Source organism: Oncorhynchus tshawytscha, linkage group LG06 (assembly GCF_018296145.1).
Source record: "Oncorhynchus tshawytscha isolate Ot180627B linkage group LG06, Otsh_v2.0, whole genome shotgun sequence".
Lineage (NCBI taxonomy): Eukaryota > Metazoa > Chordata > Actinopteri > Salmoniformes > Salmonidae > Oncorhynchus > Oncorhynchus tshawytscha.
In genome coordinates, this window is record NC_056434.1 from 78,271,058 (window position 1) to 78,284,802 (window position 13,745).

Sequence of the window (13,745 nt, forward strand, 5' to 3'; positions counted from 1 at the left end):
GAGACTGATAGAGAGACTGATATTATGAGAGAGACTGATAGTATGAGAGAGACTGATAGTATGAGAGAGTCCGATAGATGAAAGAGACAGTCAGGCAGAACAGTAGGACAGACCTGTATGAGAGAGACTGATAGTATGAGAGAGACTGATATTATGAGAGAGACCGATAGATGAAAGAGACAGTCAGGCAGAACAGTAGGACAGACCTGTATGAGAGAGACTGATAGTATGAGAGAGACTGATATTATGAGAGAGACCGATAGTTGAAAGAGACAGTCAGGCAGAACAGTAGGGCAGACCTGTATGAGAGAGATTGATATTATGAGAGAGACCGATAGATGAAAGAGACAGTCAGGCAGAACAGTAGGACAGACCTATATGAGAGAGACTGATATTATGAGAGAGACCGATAGATGAAAGAGACAGTCAGGCAGAACAGTAGGACAGACCTGTATGAGAGAGACTGATAGTATGAGAGAGACTGATATTATGAGAGAGACCGATAGTTGAAAGAGACAGTCAGGCAGAACAGTAGGACAGACCTGTATGAGAGAGACTGATATTATGAGAGAGACCGATAGATGAAAGAGACAGTCAGGCAGAACAGTAGGACAGACCTATATGAGAGAGACTGATAGTATGAGAGAGACTGATATTATGAGAGAGACTGATAGTATGAGAGAGACTGATAGTATGAGAGAGACTGATAGAGAGACTGATATTATGAGAGAGACTGATAGTATGAGAGAGACTGATATTATGAGAGAGACTGATAGTATGAGAGAGACCGATAGTATGAGAGAGACCGATAGTATGAGAGAGACCGATAGTTGACAGAGACAGTCAGGCAGAACAGTAGGACAGACCTGTATGAGAGAGAGTGATATTATGAGAGAGACCGATAGATGAAAGAGACAGTCAGGCAGAACAGTAGGACAGACCTATATGAGAGAGACTGATAGTATGAGAGAGACTGATATTATGAGAGAGACTGATAGTATGAGAGAGACTGATAGTATGAGAGAGACTGATAGAGAGACTGATATTATGAGAGAGACTGATAGTATGAGAGAGACTGATATTATGAGAGAGACTGATAGATGAAAGAGACAGTCAGGCAGAACAGTAGGACAGACCTATATGAGAGAGACTGATATTATGAGAGAGACCGATAGATGAAAGAGACAGTCAGGCAGAACAGTAGGACAGACCTGTATGAGAGAGACTGATATTATGAGAGAGACCGATAGATGAAAGAGACAGTCAGGCAGAACAGTAGGACAGACCTGTATGAGAGAGACTGATAGTATGAGAGAGACTGATATTATGAGAGAGACCGATAGTTGAAAGAGACAGTCAGGCAGAACAGTAGGGCAGACCTGTATGAGAGAGATTGATATTATGAGAGAGACCGATAGATGAAAGAGACAGTCAGGCAGAACAGTAGGACAGACCTATATGAGAGAGACTGATATTATGAGAGAGACCGATAGATGAAAGAGACAGTCAGGCAGAACAGTAGGACAGACCTGTATGAGAGAGACTGATATTATGAGAGAGACCGATAGATGAAAGAGACAGTCAGGCAGAACAGTAGGACAGACCTATATGAGAGAGACTGATATTATGAGAGAGACCGATAGATGAAAGAGACAGTCAGGCAGAACAGTAGGACAGACCTGTATGAGAGAGACTGATAGTATGAGAGAGACTGATATTATGAGAGAGACCGATAGTATGAAAGAGACAGTCAGGCAGAACAGTAGGACAGACCTGTATGCTGCCAGAACTTGATGTGTTTGATTCCCACTGTGACCAGCTTGTCCATGAGGCTAGGATTACACTTCACCACAAACAGCTTGTCTTTGTGTCCCCTGGGAAGAACAGAGATAGAATATCCACTTCACATGCTGTCCTCTCAAATACATAGAGCCTTATGTGTTTCATGGTCAGTTCATGCAGTCAGAAGAAACTCCTGGCTGTCCCTACAAATGTGTTAACATTAAGACAACAGACCTGAGTCCAAGTAGTATTTGATATATTTCCAATACTTTGAGCACTTGATTGAGCCTTCCTAGAGTATGGCGGGGTTTGCACTTTTGACACTATACCATAGGTTCCAATGTGCCAGGTAAGTATATTCAAGTGCAGCTAAAGTATTTGAAAGAAAACTCAAACGATTTGAACCCGGCTTAGCTGGACTATTTTATGAAACCTGGTTTGTGTAATAACTCTAAATGTCTAAATGCACTGATCACACTAATAGCAGCTTTCAGCTGGTGTGTAAAAGCTTTTAGTACCTTGCAGTGGCCAGCTTCTCACCCTTCCTCCAGTCCCACAATATGATAGAGTGGTGATCATCAATGCCCACTGAGACCAGGCTCTTCCCATCTGCTGCAAATAGAGGAACAACAAGCTACTCTTAGTTTGAAATCATAACGGACTAGGGACAGAACACCAACACATTTACAAAAGAATACTTTTTTGGCCCAGGAAAACACATCAGCCATACCGGAGAAGTCAAGAGCACACACTCCTCTCTGGTGAAAGCCCTTGAGCAGGGAGAAGCACTTCAGGGTTTGGATGTCCCACACATGGATGGCTGGATCCCTGCCAACCTGGACACATTCACAAAGAGGTGATTAAGATCAGTGTGTGAGAGAGAGAGTGAAATAGAGAGAGAGAAAGAGAGAGAGAAAGAGAGAGAGAAAGAGAGAGAGAGAGAGAGAGAGAGAGAGAGAGAGAGAGAGAGAGTGTATGATTGTTTTTGTTGATATATATTATTGCTCAGACATGCTGTTATGGGCAACGGAGCAAATGGAATGGCATCAAACACCTGGAAACCATGAATTGGACGTATTTGACACCATTCCACCCATTCTGCTCATTCATTACCACAAGTCCGTTATCCCCAATTAAGGTGCCACCAACATCCTGTGCTTCATATACATTGCTTTGGCAACAGTGGCAACCACCCATTCCTGACAATAAAGCAGAGCGCGAGAGAGAGAGAGAGAGAGAAAGAGAGAGAGAGAAAGAGAGAGAACCTGTCCAGTGGCTGCATAGTCTTTGAGTGGGTGTACAGTCAGACTGAGAATGTCATCATCGTGGCCCAGGTAAAACCGCTGACTGTGTTGCTCTCTGTTGTAGACCACGCCCACCGCTGCCACATGGTACACGACCTCCCCAGCCTGAGTGTAGAAAAGGTTATTTCTGCAGTCGTAGCCACGGTACCTACACACACATACACACACAGACACACACACACACACACAGAGAGAGAGAGTGAAAAAAAAGATAACAGGACTGCAAACACAATGAACAATCACAATTATACTAAATTAAGCGGAGTTAAATCCACCTAGGGAAAGCTGACTAGAGAAAGTGACAATCAGATAAGAGCTGAAATCACAGTTCATATGCCGTCTCTCCCCACATGGCCTATTTAAGTGTCAGATGAACCCTGTGGTGTGTGTGGGGAATTTTTATCAAATGTGTCATGTGTGGCATTTAGTTAATCGCTCAAACGCTGAAATATTTCTCCCTCCCCCACTGTGAGGTCTTTACATTTGACAAAAAGGGAGTATTAGAGCTGCTATAGAGAAGTCTTAAAGGATTGCTAGTGCTGAATCAGTAACTTAAACTGCTTCACACAAAAACAATATTTTAAACTACAGCTTTGAAAAGGGATTTGCATATTCAAACAGCTGATGCACAGGCACATTTCAGAGGAAGAGATTGTTTCTTCACGATGGAAATACCTAATTTCATCTCAATACAATAAATCTGTCCTTGTCATCTCAATCAATTTGACTTTGAGAAGATGATACCTAAAACCCACGTATGACTATGTTTCTGAGGATCATGAGACCAATAAGACCTGTCATAAGAACCCATTACCCGTGGACAAACTTCAGACGAAGGGCTTCGTCTGGGCCCCTCTGGCGTTTCAGGGAGCCGACCTGCTGCTTCTTCCCTCTGCTCTGCAGCCTCAGCTGGGGAAGGTCCTCCTTATACACCTGGAACAACCACACACAATCCTCCTTATACACCTGGAACAACCACACAGTCCTCCTTATACACCTGGAACAACCACACACAGTCCTCCTTATACACCTGGAACAACCACACACAGTCCTCCTTATACACCTGGAACAACCACACACAGTCCTCCTTATACACCTGGAACAACCACACACAGTCCTCCTTATACACCTGGAACAACCACACAGTCCTCCTTATACACCTGGAACAACCACACAGTCCTCCTTATACACCTGGAACAACCACACACAGTCCTCCTTATACACCTGGAACAACCACACAGTCCTCCTTATACACCTGGAACAACCGCACAGTCCTCCTTATACACCTGGAACAACCACACACAGTCCTCCTTATACACCTGGAACCTTATACACCTGGAACAACCACACAGTCCTCCTTATACACCTGGAACAACCACACAAACAGTCACAGTCCTCCTTATACACCTGGAACAACCACACATAGTCCTCCTTATACACCTGGAACAACCACAAACAGTCCTCCTTATACACCTGGAACAACCACACACAGTCCTCCTTATACACCTGGAACAACCACACATAGTCCTCCTTATACACCTGGAACAACCACACATAGTCCTCCTTATACACCTGGAACAACCACAAACAGTCCTCCTTATACACCTGGAACAACCACACAGTCCTCCTTATACACCTGGAACAACCACACACAGTCCTCCTTATACACCTGGAACAACCACACAGTCCTCCTTATACACCTGGAACAACCACACAGTCCTCCTTATACACCTGGAACAACCACACACAGTCCTCCTTATACAACTGGAACAACCACACAGTCCTCCTTATACACCTGGAACAACCACACCCAGCCCTCCTGGAACAACCACACAGTCCTCCTGGAACAACCACACAGTCCTACTTATACAACTGGAACAACCACACACAGTCCTCCTTATTACACCTGGAACAACCACACATAGTCCTCCTTATACACCTGGAACAACCACACACAGTCCTCCTGTAAATCACACACACAATCCTCCTGTAGATCAAACACACAGTCCTCCTGTAAATCATACACACAGTCCTCCTGTAACAATCACACTCAGTTCTCCTGTAAATCACACTCAGTTCTCCTGTAAATCACACACAGTCCTCCTGTAACAATCACACACAGTCCTCCTGTAAATCACACACAGTCCTCCTCACACACAGTCCTCCTGTAAATCACACACAGTCCTCCTGTAAATCACACACAGTCCTCCTGTAACAACCACACACAGTCCTCCTGTAACAACCACACACAGTCCTCCTGTAACAACCACACACAGTCCTCCTGTAACAACCACACACAGTCCTCCTGTAACAACCACACACAGTCCTCCTGTAACAACCACACACAGTCCTCCTCACACACAGTCCTCCTGTAAATCACACACAGTCCTCCTCACACACAGTCCTCCTGTAAATTGCTCACAATCCTTCTGTAAATCAGACACAGTCCTCCTGGAACAATCAGACACAGTCCTCCTGGAACAATCAGACACAGTCCTCCTGGAACAATCAGACACAGTCCTCCTGGAACAATCACACACAGTCCTCCTGGAACAATCACACACAGTCCTCCTGGAACAATCACACACAGTCCTCCTGTAACAATCACACACAGTCCTCCTGTAACAACCACACACACAGTCCTCCTGTAACAATCACACACACAGTCCTCCTGTAACAATAACACAGTCCTCCTCTAAATCAAACTGTCCTCCTGTAACAATCACAAACTGTCCTCCTGTAACAATCACACATAGTTATCATATAAATCACACACTGTCCTCCTGTAACAACAACACACAGTCCTCTACATACACCTGGAACAACAGTCCCGCATATTGTGCATCATCTGTCAACCTGCTATCCTCCACTGTCTGGCTGATATAGGACCCACCGAATAATGATATCAAATGCAACCTACTAAACAAGTATTACATGAGGACTAAAATTAAATCTTAAGAGAAGCAGAGATAATAATATTTTGTCCCCACTGTTGAAACTTTAAACAGGCAACTCATTGTTCTGTCATGAAGCAGTGCGGGCGCCGACGGCTGGGTATCTCCAGAGAACATATGGCAGCGCTGAGTGTGGCACAAACCGGCAGCGCTAAGTGTGGCACAAACCAGCAGCGCTACGTGTGGCACCAACCCGCACCGTCAGGCAAACAGATGCAGACCCAGCTGCCAGTGGAGATAAGGCTTGTGAAGGATGCTATGACAACCCAGCCGTTCTCCGACAAAATAGAGCCTCAGTCAGCGCTGAGCCCATACAAAGCCGCTGAGAGGAGCCTATTTGAATATCTTATTTCCCCTTCCGTCTGCCTCGCTCTGCTCACATCAATCAATATCAGAATATCTCCACTCGCTACCTTGATTGACTTTCATGACTTCTCAGGATCCTAGATCATGGCTGAAGGCATCCTGACTAACACGGGCTATTCCAATCCAGATAACACTAACTGGTGTTGGTGTTCTAACAATTGACTCTCTCTCAACTTACTGGAGGGTATTTTAACAGGGTATTGTTTAGGCCTTGAGTAGTGTGTGGTCGTCTCTCTCTCTTTCTGACAGCATTTTATAATGGGGGCATATTCTCCTCTTATTCAACTGTCATTCTCAAATAGATATGTATTATCTTAATTTGATCACTCTGTTGTCACATAATTTTCATGCGCTGCAGGAAGTTAAAATGCGCCTTGTGATTTACATGATAAAAAACACTGAAAACCCACAGTTCTCTTTTCCTCACTAGAGCTTACACTTAAACTTGTCTACTGTAGTCTATCAAAACACATTTTCCCCGTTAGAAAGTACCACTTATTTTTTATAATCAGGATTATTTTGCTATGGTGACCAAACTGGTCAAATTAGGATCTGACACCTGTACTGACACTCATTCTCTCTCTACCTCAAATGCAGCATCAATGTAAGGCATCTGTTATAGAACTTTGTCAGTGTCCCTCACGTGGTGTATCATCTCTAAACCTGATATCACCCACTCTCTGTCTGACCCATATAGCACTCCCTCCAGTGCTCCACACACCCACCTGTCGGTCGTAGTTGATCTGGGTCTCTTGCTCGATATCAGAGTCCAGCTCCGGGACATCAGACACATCAGAGTCAGACTCCTCACTGTTGGAGTCTGCATGTCCATCTAGAGGGAACCGATACCAGGAGACAGCAAGGAAACAGATTTTCACTGGTGCAACAATCACTCATTACATTGGCTTTTGACAAGATCATGAATATTGTGTACAGTAGTCACTCCCCTAACCACTGTTGTGAGGTACATTAAATCATATAGCTCAGACACAAATCTACCCAAGAATACTTCAGCACCAGCTCTACATGACCATATGGGGCCTCTCAATAGAACCATACAGTACATTCATAAACATTTCAAAGCCCCAGGTTCCTCTGGGTGTATAAAACAATCCATGCCCAACGAATTGAGGCTGTTCTGAAGGCAAAAGGGATGGGGTGCAACTCAATATTAGGAAGGCGTTTTTAATGTTTTATTCTCTCAGTATACTGTACCTTGTGGTATACTGGTCTCCAGTCCTCCATTCATGATGCCCTCAGGCAGGAACTTCCACTGGAACACAGAATGGTCGGACCCGCCAGTGGTCAACACCCACTGCAGGTCGTGAGACCAGTGCACGTTGGTCACGTGGGCCGAGTGGCCAATGTACTTTTTGAATTTTGCCCCTGTGCACAACATCAGGCAAAGAAAAACTAGTCAAAGTGAAATGAGAGAAGGGGAGTGTTCAACATAATTCCTTCTCTCAACATTGTATATTTGCAAAAACATTTACTGACCTTTCTTTAGGCAGGGGAAGCGGAACAGTTTGACCAGGCCAAAGTCATCTCCAGCAACCAGCACAGCGCTGCAGTAGTTGGCGTCCACAGAGTTTACGTCACAGATGTTGGTGTACTTGGGCCAGATCCCACTCACCTCTGGACCAATCACACTCGTCCACGAGCTCCAGTGGATCCCTTTTACCTCCTCCTTAGTGGTCAGGTGCTTCCCAACTTCAAGGGAGAAAAACAGGATGGGAGGACTAAAATGGGCAGAATCTTACAGGTAAAACCAGGTTGTTCTGCATAAATAATCACACTTTAAAATAATGGTGACTATGTTAAAGCTCTACTAACCTCGCTGCTAAGGTTCTTAGTCAGAACTAAAAGACATGAAATAAACAAGTAATGATGACAAACATGAGTGAAGGTGTTAAGACACACAACCTTTGTTCCTGTATTAATGGTGAACATGCACAAAGATGGCAGAATTCAGATATGACGTCATTGTTTTAGCACTATCCATTGACGTTTTAAACTACGGCGTGCGACATGGTTCAATATGCCAATAAATCAGCACAATTTACTTCCGGGTTTTTCAAATTGACAGCATCTTGAAGCTAAAATTGGGATCATGTATACTGTTCTAATATACAGTACCAGTCAAAAGTTTGGACACACCTACTCATTCAAGGGTTTTTCTTAATTTTTTAAAACTATTTTCTACATTGTAGAATAATAGTGAAGACATCAAAACTAAAAAATACCACATATGGAATCATCAGACCAAAGGACAGATTTCCAGCGGTCTAATATCCATTGCTCGTGTTTCTTGGCCCAAGCAAGTCTCTTCTTATTATCAGTGTCTTTTAGTAGTGGTTTCTTTGCAGCAATTCAACCATGAAGGCCTGATTCACAGTCTCCTCTGAACAGTTGATGTTGAGATATATCTGTTACTTGAACTCTGTGAAGAATTGATTTGGTCTGTAATTTCTGAGGCTGGTAACTCTAATGAACTTATCCTCTGCAGCAGTGATAACTCTGGGTCTTCCTTTCCTGTGCCAGCCCTCATGAGGGCCAGTTTCATCATAGTGCTTGATGGTTTCTGCGACTGCACTTGAAGAAACTTCAACGTTTTTGAAATGTTCCACATTGACTGACCTTCATGTGTTAAAGTAATGTTGGACTGTCGTTTCTCTTTTACCAAATAGGACTATCTTCTGTATACCACCCCTACCTTGTCACAACACAACTGATTGGCTCAAACGCATTAAGAAGGAAATTCCAGTGGCCTCCTGGGTGGCGCAGTGGTCTAAGGCACTACATCGCAGTGCTAGCTGTGTCACCAGAGACTCTGGGTTCGAGCCCAGGCTCTGTTGCAGCCGGCCGTCCATGGGGCGATGCACAATTGGCTTAGCATCGTCCGGGTTAGGGAGGGTTTAGGCGGTAGGAATATCTAGAACTGGAAGCTCTTTTCTGTCCAAAGCTGGTATCACCTGTGGAGTTCCTTTTTTAATTAGGATTCTCAGCATGCCAGAGTATTCTTGTCGGTGTGCATGCGTGCGTGTGTGTGTGTGTGTACGTGCGGTTTGTTAGTCTAACCCTCAGGGAAGGAGTAATCTATCATCCCTATAGTACAAGTGAAATGAGAAAATCTACCATGCTTCAAAACTCGATTTATTAATGTAACTAATTGACTTAAGAGAATATTCCCTTGGTTTTTATAATTGCAAAATAATGCATCAGGTGAAGCAACAAACACAAAGGTATGTTGAGGTAACGCTGAGGTAATGTTTGAGGATAATAAATACCCATTGATAGCAAATATTTTCCCTAGTAAATACCAGGAAAATGTACAGTAAAAATGTAAGTGCAACCAAACTCTATTTCTCTCACCCATGTCTGCTCAGCAGTGTCACATGTTGCACTCCTGATAGTATATGTATACATTTGTGTGAGTTTTTTTTCTCACCTGAGTAGCCTCGTTTCACTGCCAAAAATACAATTAAACCATCGAGTGTTCAGCGAAATAACAACACAATGTCAAATACAGGTAGCCTAGTCAAATAATTAATATCCAAATCACATTAACCGTTCGTCTCGGTCCGTATGTAGCCAAACGTAGCTGCTCCTCCTTCCGTTTGCTCGAAAATTGATAAATGGTAAAAAAAGTAAGGCCTGTGTCCATAGAGACACATACCAACTCTACTGATAGTACCACTACTACCAGCAGTACTACACCCGCACCTGTCGACAACACAAGGTGTTCTGCTTCCACGAGCACATCCAATGCTAGCATCAGTAATTCTACATTTGTTGTTAGCCCAGCTAGCATGGACACTGACAGTTGTGAATCTGATGCAGCCGAAGAGTTACTGCCCCCTTGCCTGGGAAAGCACCGAACAGGCACAAATATGATGAGAACTGCTTTGATTTGGGGTTCACTTATATTGGGAGTAGTGCCTTTCCTCAGACACAGTGTGTTATATGTGCAAAAGTACCATCTCACAACTCTTGCACAGACATTTAGGAACAAAACATGCCAATGTCAAAAATAAGCCACAGGGGTTTTTTGAGCGAGGATAAAGACAACTTTCTAGTAGTAAGACATGTATAAAAGCAACAGATACCATTAATAAGAAGGGGCTAGAAGTGGCTTATATGGTGAGCTACTGAGTGGCTAGGACAGGCAAGCCCCATACTATTGTGGAGGACTTAATTCTTCCTGCTGCCGCTGATATGGCTGGGACAATGCTGGGGAAAAAGCCAAATAAACTATACGCCTTCATCAAAAAACACTGTTTCACGACGCATCAGTGACATGGTTTTGAAACAATTACTGCTTCGCATACAAGCCAGTGAATTCTATGCGTTACAGCTGGATGAGTCAACAGACGTGGCGGGCCTGGCACAGCTCCTGGTATATGTCCGTTACATTTATGGGGGGTCAATTAAGGAAGATATCCTCTTCTGGAAACCAGGACAACAGGCAAGGATATTTTTAAAGTACTGGACAGCTTTGTGACATCAAATGGACTTTGGTGGTCAAGATGTGTTGGTATCTGTACTGATGGCGCAAAAGCCATGACAGAGAGACATAGTGGAGTGGTAACGCGGGTACAAGCAGTTGCTCCAGACGCCACTTGGGTACACTGCAGCTTCTACCGAGAGTCTCTTACTGCCAAAGGAATGCCTGACAGCTTGAAAGATGTTTTGCACACTACAGTGAAAATGGTTAACTTTGTTAAAGCAAGGACCCTGAACTCTGGTGTATTTTCTGCAATATGCAATGATTTTTATTTTAGGCAAGTCAGTTAAGAAGAAATTCTTATTTTCAATGACGGCCTAGGAACAGATTTGCAACCTTTCGGTTACTAGTCCAATGCTCTAACCACTAGGCCACCCTGCCACCCCTGATATGGGCAGCGACCATGTAACGCATTTACAACATACAGAAGTGCGCTGGTTATCAAGGGGCAAAGTATTGACATGTTTTCTTGAATTGAGAGACAAGCTTAAAGTTTTCTTTACTGACCATCATTTTCACTTGTCTGACCGCTTGCATGATGACGAGTTTCTCACATGACTGTCCTATCTGGGGGATGTTTTTTCTCACCTGAATGATCTGAATCTAGGATTACAGGGACTCTCCTCAACTATATTCAATGTGTGGGACAAAATTGAGGCTTTGATTAAGAAGTTGGAGCTCTACTCTGTCTGCATTAACAAGGACAACACAGGTCTTTCCATCATTGTATATTTTTTTTGTGTGCAAATTAACTCAAGCTTACGGACAACGTCAAATGTGATATAGCGAAGCACCTGAGTGAGTTGGGTGCGCAATTACGCAGGTACTTTCATGGATGACACAAACAACTGGATTCATTATCCCTTTCATGCCCTGCCTCCAGTCCACTTACCAATATCTGAACAAGAGAAATTGTTGAAATTGTTCAAATTGCAACAAGCGGTTCTGTGAAAATTTAATTTAATCAGAAGCCACTGCCAGATTTCTGGATTGGGCTGCGCTCAGAGTATACTGCTTTGGCAAATCGCGATGTTAAGACACTGATGCCCTTTGCAACCTCGTACCTATGTGAGAGTGGTTTCTCGGCCCTCACTAGCATGAAACTAAATACAGTTTAATAAATAATAATGATTTAAGACTGAGACTCTCTCCAATACAACCCAACATTGCAAACTTATGTGCATCCTTTCAAGCACACCCTTCTCATTAACCTGTGGTGAGTTATTCACAATTTTTGATTAACAAATAAAGTTTTATATGTAAGATGGCTAAATAAAGAGTAAAATTATAGATTATTATTATATTATTATTTGTGCCCTGGTCCTATAAGAGCTCTTTGTCACTTCCCACGAGCCAAGTTGTGACAAAAACTCACACTCATTGTTATGATTAATAAATGTATCGTATAGTGTGTGTGTGGCAGGCTTATAATGATGGCAAAAAACAACATTTGAGAGTGCTAGAGGTGGTACGAAACTGGAGGTTGAATGCTTGAAAGGGTACGAGACTATACAAAGTTTGGGAACCACTGGTCTAGAGTTTCAGACAGTGGTCATGTCGTGACTAGAAGGCTTGTGCAGCTGTCTGGGAAGGAAATTTATTGAATAAAAAAATATATGTCCAGTACCAGTCAAAAGTTTGGACACACCTATTCATTCAAGGGGTTTTCTTTATTTTACAATTTTCTACATTGTAGAATAATAATGAAGATATCAACACTATGACATAACACATATGGAATCATGTACTAACCAAAAAAGTTTTAAACAAATAAAAATATATTTTATATTTTAGCTTCTTCAAAGTAGCCATCCTTTGCCTTGATGATAGCTTTGCACACTCTTGGCATTCTCTCAACCAGCTTTATGAGGAATGCTTTTCAATCAATCTTGAAGGAGTTCCATATACTGAGCACTTGTTGGCTGCTTTTCCTTCACTCTGCAGTCCAACTCATCCCAAACCATCTCAACTGTGTTGAGGTCGAGTGATTGTGGAGGCCAGGTCATCTGATGCAGCACTCCATCACTCTCCTTATTGGTCAAATTGCCCTTACACAGTCTGGTGATATGTTAGGTCATTGTCCTATTGAAAAATAAATTATAGTCCCACAAAGCGCAAACTAGATGGGATGGCGTATCGCTGCAGAATGCTGTGAGAGCCATGCTGGTTAAGTGTGCCATGAATTCAAAATAAATAATTGACAGTGTCACCCCCACACCATCACACCTCTTCCTCCATGCTTCATGGTGGGAACCACACGTGGAGTTCATCCGTTCACCTACTCTACGTCTCACAAAGACACAGTGGTTGGAAACAAAAATCTAAAATTTGGACTCATCAGACCAAAGGACAGATTTCCACCGGTCTAATATCCATTGCTCATGTTTCTTGGCCCAAGCAAGTCTCTTCTTATTATTGGTGTCTTTAGTAGTGGTTTCTTTGTAGCAATTCGGCCATGAAGGCCTGATTCACGTAGTCTCCTCTGAACAGTTGATGTTGAGATGTATCTTTTACTCTGTGAAGCATTTATTTGGGCTGCAATTTCTGAGGCTGGTAATTCTAATGAACTTATCCTCTGCAGCAGAGGTAACTCTGGGTCTTCCTTTCCAGTGGCGGTCCTCATGAGAACCAGTTTCATCATAACATTGGTGTTGAACGCTGAGCTGTAGTCAATGAATAGCATTCTCACATTGGTGTTCCTTTTGTCTAGGAGTGAAAGGGCAGTGTGGAGTGCAATAGAAATTGCATCATCTGTGGATCTGTTGGTGCGGTATGCAAATTGGAGTGGGTCTAGGGTTTCTGGGATAATGGTGTTGATGTGAGCCATGACCAGCC

At 43.2% G+C, this 13,745-nt stretch overlaps 1 protein-coding gene across 5 annotated transcripts in view; it reads right to left on the reverse strand.

The window, feature by feature from the left end:
- LOC112253129 (echinoderm microtubule-associated protein-like 6) overlaps positions 1 to 13,745 on the reverse strand; it is a 120,301-nt gene that overhangs the window by 30,484 nt on the left and 76,072 nt on the right. For all 5 annotated transcript variants that reach the window (XM_024425084.2, XM_024425083.2, XM_024425081.2 and 2 more), the window contains exons 10-17: positions 7,904 to 8,116; positions 7,622 to 7,792; positions 7,132 to 7,238; positions 3,901 to 4,019; positions 3,048 to 3,234; positions 2,513 to 2,618; positions 2,301 to 2,394; positions 1,774 to 1,874 (exon numbers count right to left, since the gene is read on the reverse strand). In XM_024425084.2, the coding sequence (XP_024280852.2) occupies positions 1,774 to 1,874; positions 2,301 to 2,394; positions 2,513 to 2,618; positions 3,048 to 3,234; positions 3,901 to 4,019; positions 7,132 to 7,238; positions 7,622 to 7,792; positions 7,904 to 8,116 (1,098 nt within the window). The remainder of the gene's footprint in view (positions 1 to 1,773; positions 1,875 to 2,300; positions 2,395 to 2,512; positions 2,619 to 3,047; positions 3,235 to 3,900; positions 4,020 to 7,131; positions 7,239 to 7,621; positions 7,793 to 7,903; positions 8,117 to 13,745) is intronic.